The 7500-nt window shown below is 19.2% G+C and overlaps 2 protein-coding genes across 2 annotated transcripts in view; both read left to right on the top strand.

The window, feature by feature from the left end:
• Nucleotides 1–1178: 1178 nt before the first annotated feature.
• On the top strand, nucleotides 1179–3761 carry PF3D7_0622200 (radical SAM protein, putative; the record flags this gene model as incomplete). Its single annotated transcript, XM_961112.1, has 1 exon — nucleotides 1179–3761. The coding sequence occupies one exon, from the start codon at nucleotides 1179–1181 to the stop codon at nucleotides 3759–3761; it is 2583 nt and encodes an 860-aa protein (XP_966205.1).
• Nucleotides 3762–5137: 1376 nt separating this feature from the next.
• Nucleotides 5138–7500, top strand: part of PF3D7_0622100 (conserved Plasmodium protein, unknown function) — a gene marked incomplete at both ends in the record, with an annotated part of 4023 nt that continues 1660 nt past the window's right edge. Inside the window, one exon of the mRNA XM_961111.1 lies at nucleotides 5138–7500. This exon is cut by the window's right edge and continues 1660 nt beyond it. Coding sequence (XP_966204.1) covers nucleotides 5138–7500 — 2363 coding nt within the window.

Here is a 7500-nt window from a genome sequence, read left to right as displayed (position 1 = left end):
CAAAATATACGAGGACCTATTTGTTATTGTAAATACTAGGTGTTCATAATATTATTTATTAAATATTATTATCTATGTACTCATTTTTATATTATATTATTTTTAATTTTATTTTTTGTGTAAGATCAGAATAATTTGTTTTAAACCAAACATTGGAATGAGGTAACCGTAAAATATATATTATTTCTTTTGCTTTTACATTTTAATCTGTTGAAATATTATTAAATATGAAGGAAGAAAAAAATAAGGAAAAAATAGAAAAAAAAAAAATACGTTGACCTTTATCAATTTTAATTATTATCAAATATATTCAAAATGTAGATAATGAATATATAATTTTTTTTTTTTTTTTTATTATATTATTTTATTTTTTATTGTATTATTATTTTTTTTTTTTTTTTTGTTGTTGTTGTACGATATTTTCCTTATCATCTTTACAATTTTTTTTTATTTTTATTTTAAAATTTTTTCTATTTCTTGTTAGAATAAATATTATTTTTGGTATTACATTTAAATTGGTGTTTTTATTTATATATGTCGTATGGGTATTTGAAATATTAATATATAATATATAAAATATAAAGTATATATATATTATATAATATGTATACATATACTACATTTTTCATAATAAATCTTTTACAATAATATGTATAATATATATATATATTATATTATAAGAAATAATTATTACATTGTATAAACAAAATAAATAAATAAATAAATAAATATATTATATATATATATAATAAAGTATCGATTTCATGTTTTATCTTTTTTTTAGATTCATAAAATTTCCATTTAATTTAAACATATTAAATATATATATATATATATATATATATATATATATATATATCATGACATTATTTGAGAAAAATATAAAGGAATTAGAAAAAAGAAAAAAAAAAAAGATCTGAATATAAATTATTTTACAAATATTTTTATATTATTTACATTTTTTTTATAATTTATTTTTAACAGTTGCTTGTTATTATTAAATAAATGACTCTTTTTTTTCTTTTTTTTTTTTTTTTTTTTTTTTTTTTTTTTTTTTTTTTTTTTTTTTTTTTTTTTTTAATAAATAAAAATATAAATCTATTTATTTTATATATACATTTAAAAAATTATTGTTTATATGTTGTTTTCTTGTTATAAGAAAAAATAAATTAAAAAGAATGATATTAAATGGGAAAGCAAAACTTATAAGTTTTTTATTCTTAGCAGGAGGAGGAACGTATTACATATATAAATATAAAAAGAATGAAATAAAACAATTTTTGAATAGATTATTTGTTAATAAGAAGAAGAAAAAAAAGAAAAGTATAAATAAAGGGAAACGAAAAGGAAATAAATTATATAATAATAATAATGATATAAATGACATTAATAAATATAGTGATAGTAGTGAAATTGGTTCTTCTCCTTCTTTTTGTTCCTCTGGTGTGGATGAAGAAAATAAAAATTTATTAGATGAAATTATGAAATTACATGAGAGTAGTATATCTTATTTAAGTTCAGACAATGATGTGAACAGCAATACAGAATATGAGAAAATAAAAAATGAACCAATAAATAAAAACATAGACATATTTAATAATGATAATAATTTTAGTAGCGCAGAGGATAGTATATCAGATGTTGAAGATATTAATAATTTGAATGAAAGAACAAATTACAAATTTGTGCAAATGAAAAATAAAAAAAATATTATAAGTAAAAAAATTTTAAATAATCCAAATGATATAAATAATTCAAATTATTCGAATGATATAAATAATTCAAATTATCCAAATAATTATGTGCATGATAAAAAAAACAAAACAAAAAAATTCGATGATAGTACTACAGATAATAACATGGACCCATTTAGTAATAACAATATTATTATACTACCAGAAAATTATAAAATATATTTTAAATCTTTTGGATGTGCTCATAATAGTTCAGATTCTGAATTTATGATGGGGTTGCTTGCTAACTATGGTTTTAAGTTTGTAAAAAAAATCGAGGAATGTGACATATGTATTGTTAATAGTTGTACTGTTAAAAATCCTAGCGAAGAAAGTATGAAGACTATTATTAATTATGTAAAAAAATTAAATAACCATAGTAACAAGAAAAAAACAAAAAAAAAACAAAAAAATTTTAATGGAGAATATGACTTGGAATGCTTATCAACATCTTCCTCTGGTTTTTCTGATATAGAAAATGAATATTGTTATGAAAAAGGATATCAAAACGAATCACCTGAATATTTTACTAGTAAAAAAATTAGTACCCCTCATCATAATGATAATAAAAAGCATCCATGTGACGATCCTATTTATAGTAATAATACTTGTTGTGCGGAAGATAACAATCGATTTAAAAATAATAAGAGTGGTGTTTTGAAAGAGGCAAAATGTTGCTCATCCGATGTGGGAAAAGGGCAGTGTGAATGTGAAGAACAAAAAATGAAAAAACAAGAAAAAGTGAAAGAAGAACAAGAAAAAGTGAAAGAAGAACAAGAAAAAGTGAAAGAACAAATGAAAGAACAAGATGGTGAGAATTCCAATTTTAAAGATATGAATCCAAATAACAATCTTCATACAAATAATAACATCTTGGAAAATAGAACATCCGAAAAAAATAAAAAGAAAAAGATACATGTAGAAGGAAAGAATATAAAAATTATTGTATGTGGGTGCGTACCACAAGCAGAAAAAGATATGGAGATATTTGAAAATGTATCACTTGTCGGAGTAAATAATATTGACAAAATTGTAGATGTAGTAGAAAATGTTATAAATGGTTATAATGTACAATATTTGAAGACATCTAAAAAAATGACTTCATTAAATTTACCAAAAATTAGAAAAAATAAATATATAGAAATTATAAATATTAATAATGGTTGCTTAGGTAATTGCACATATTGTAAAACAAAATTTGCTAGAGGAGATTTATCAAGTTATAATATAAGAGATATAACCGATAGAATTACATATGTATGTAATGAAGAAAATATAAAGGAAATATGGTTAACATCTGAAGATACAGGTGCTTATGGTATAGATATAAATACTGATATAGTAAATTTATTAAAAAATATATTAAAAAGTGTTGAACATACAAATGTAATGATACGTTTGGGTATGACGAACCCACCATATATATTAAAACATATAAAAGATATATGTACATTATTAAAACATAAGAATATGTATGAATTTATACATATACCCGTACAAAGCGGAAGTAATAATGTATTAAAAAATATGAATAGAGAATATACAATAGAAGATTTTATTTTTCTTGTAGAAAACTTAAGAAAATATGTACCAAATATTACAATTTCTACAGATATTATATGTGGATTCCCATATGAATCCGAACAAGATCATCAAAATACTGTACATTTAATTAAAAATTTCCAATTTCCAATTTTAAATATATCCCAATTTTATCCAAGAAGAGGTACTGTAGCATATAATATGAAAAAAATTAATACAAAAATTGTAAAAAAAAGATCAAGAGATGTTACCGAAGCATTCTTATCATATGAACATAATTATAAGTTCCTTCAAAATACTATACAACAAGTTCTATTCACAGAAATTTCATCCAAGAGTGAGCATATCATAGGTCACACAAAGCAATATGTTAAAGTATTATTACCGAATGAAAATAATAAAAATATAGAACTTTTAGGGAATTTCGCAACATGTAAAATTTTATCTACACATAAATGGCATGTAGTTGCTGAGTTAAACAAATAACAACATTAATACGAACATATATATGTATATATGTATATATATTTATATATATATTTATGTATATATGTATATATATTTATATATATATATATATATTTTTTTTTTTTTTTTTTTATTAATTTATTGTGGCTCTTTTATAATTTTTAACCATTTTATAATGTTATCATTTCCTTTAGTTCCATTTTAATTTTTTTTTTTTTGGTTACATGAACAATAATTAAATGAAAACACATATATGTGTATTTATTTATTATATATAAGTGTATAACTTGTTTAACCTTTTTTATAAACCATAAAAAAAAAAAAAAAAAAAAAAAAAAAAAAAAAAAAATATATATATGTATATATATATATATGTATATATGTATATATGTACATATTTATATATATATGCCTTCATATATTTTTTATACTACTGCATAATGCCATCATTACCATTATGACAATAATTCTTAAAAGATAAATCATTGAGCTTCGTATAGATAAACAAGAAATGTACAAACGTACATATGTTCATACAAGGTATAAATATATATATATTTATTTATTTATATGTGTGTGTGTGTGTGGAATTTTTTGCATGTACAATAAAAAAAAAAAAAAAAAAAAAAAAATGTACACTCATAAAATATTCCTCGTTCTTATAAGAAGGTACATTTTTTTGTTTCCCTAAATATTATAAAAAGCTACCATAACACATGTTATGCTACAAAGAATAAAATAATATAAAATAAAAATAATTAAAGGATACATAATATAATTGTTTATAATCATAAAATATATATATATATATATATATATATATCATGCTTATAAAAAATGATTATATTTTCATTATTGTCCTTTTTATTTTTTTTGTAAAGTGAATAAAAATTTGTTCTATTTCTATAATATTTGTTATTTAATATTAAATAAAATATGAGAAAAACATAAAAGAAATATATATATATATATAAATGTATTTTTTTTTTTTTTATTTTTTTTATTTTTTTTTTTTTTAGTTGTGTAGACCATTTGATGATCTCCTTTATATTTTTACAACAGAATTGTTATTTGTTATATAAAAAGGAAAAATTATATATAATATTAAAATAACATAAATATAAATAAATAAATAAATAAATACATATATATATATATATATATATATATATATATATATATATATTTATTTATATATATATATTATTTATATTTGTGTGTATATATAAATAACTTCTTATAAACCACATTTTAAATTTCCTATTTTTTCTTTTTGTGTGTGTTTATGTTTCACACAACAATTTCTTTATATATATACAAACATTTATATATAGAATTTATAAAACGTTCAATAGTTTTGTTATTTATTTAAAAATTAAAGTAAACGAACATAAATGGAAGATAGACATATAAACTTCGAAGTATTTAAAAGTTCATATTTAGAAAAACACTTGAAAATAGAGGATTTGGATGAATGTATTAAAAAGAAAAGAAATGACAAGAATAAAGAAATTATGGAAATAATAAGTCAAGGGGATTCACTTAAAAGGTTGTATAGTAATAATGATGATAAAAATGATCATGATATTATTAATGATGATAAAAAAGAAAATGTGTCTATTAAAAATCGTATTGACCATATGAATATCAATACATCTGATCTTCCTTTGAAGAACGAAAAAAATAAAAACATTTTCTTTAAAAAGTATAATTCTCTTCACATTGATCATACAGACACGAAGAAGAAAATAAATGAATTCCTAAAAAAATATAAAGATACATATAATATATTCAAAGAAAAGAAACTACCATTATGTAATAATATAGATGAATTATTTCATAATAATTATAATAATGATAAAGAACAAAATTCTCATAATCAGTTATCATCTCCTAAGAAATATAATAATAATATAAAATCTATCATACAATTAAATGAACAAAATAAAAAGTATGATGTCGATAATATTAATAATTTTATACAAAAGAATATTATAAAAAATAATTCCTTAGGTATGCAAAAAATTCTTTGTAATATTAAAAGTACCTTCAATGATTTTATCGATGTGTATATGGAGAAACCAAATACAGATATCGATTTTTTGTATAACAAAATATATGAGGAGAAAAAAAAAAAAAAAAACAATTATAATAATAATAATAATAATAATAATTATAATCATAATAATAATGATGAAATATCAAAACATATATACGAATGTAATATATTAAAAGATGTTAATCCAAAAGGAAGAGATGTTAAAGAGATAAACAAAATAAAGAAGATAAAGGATCAATTTGGTTGTTCAAAAAATGAACCATATGAATATATAAATATGATATCTGAATATATGAACAATAATAATAATAATAATAGATCTTTTATAAAAGAAGGATATCATACAAATAAAAAAGACACAGATAGTACAAAAGAAAAGATAAAAGAAGAAAAAGATGAAGTTCTTTTAAATTATGAATTAGAAGAAAATTCGAATGATGAAATTATTGATACACAAACAAATGATAAGAATGTGGTTGATGTATCTGTATTAACACATAAATATAAATATCGATCGAACATTATATTTACTATAAATAAAATAAAAAACCTAGAAAGCATTATAGAAATAAATATTAGTATTACAGATATAAAATTAAAAATACCTGGAATGAGGATAGAAAATATTATCTTACCATACAAATATAACAATGATATATTAAGAATAGAAATAAAAACATTAAAAAATAAATTAATACATAATAATAAATTAAACAAACATATTTATAAAAACAAAAATGAATATAATTTTAATTCCTCCTGTTCAGATAATTTATGTCCAACAAAAAAAGATTCAAAAGCAAAAATTATATGTTATTATGCTTTCATACCTTTATGTAATATAAAAGATCAAATTATTAATAAAAAATTAATTTTGATTAAATCGAAAAATAAAGAAATATATGAAAAAGAGAAATTATTACCAGAAACATTATATTTAATACAATCAAAAGATATTACTTCTTCTCAAGAAAAATATTTTTATATTTCTATAAAAAAATGTATACATGGTATTCATTATTATCCAAATAATATAAATGATGAAAAAGATAATATACAACATAATTATTTTACACCTATCTACGTAAGTTTATATAATGATAATGTTGATAATTATATTGCTCATATAATAAATCAAAATAATTATGTCGAAAAAATTAAAATACAAAAGATAATAGAAAATGAGACAAAAAATTATAATGATCATAATATTAACATATCACAAGGATCATATATTATAAACAATATGTATTTTAAATTTTTTTTTAATCATAATAAAGAATTAGTATGTAATAATCAAAATCATACAAAAACAAATAATACAAATCAACACAAAGCTGTTGATATATTCCATTTTTTATGTAATAATTATATATCAATAAAATGTCCATTGGATTTAATTCCTCTATATATCTTACCTCCATATCAAGATCTTCAATATCTGGATTTTATAGGAAATAATAAATTTTTAAAATTGAAGTTTATATTACATCTACTGTCTATTATGGAAAATATATGTATTCATATATGTTCACTCATGAATATTAAAATAAACACATCTCCTATTTTTAATGATCATCTTAAGTCTGTTGAAATAAAGGATGAACAAAATAGAAAGAATTATTTTACTTTTATGTACACCTCCTACATGCCTAATGAGCAAGGTGCCGTCATAAGTGCAGAGCATATAAACGAAAA

The sequence above is a fragment of the Plasmodium falciparum genome (assembly GCF_000002765.6).
Source record: "Plasmodium falciparum 3D7 genome assembly, chromosome: 6".
In the NCBI taxonomy this organism is placed as follows: Eukaryota; Apicomplexa; class Aconoidasida; order Haemosporida; family Plasmodiidae; genus Plasmodium; species Plasmodium falciparum.
The sequence above is the reverse complement of the archived record's forward strand: the minus strand, read 5'-3'. Positions and strand labels throughout refer to the sequence as shown.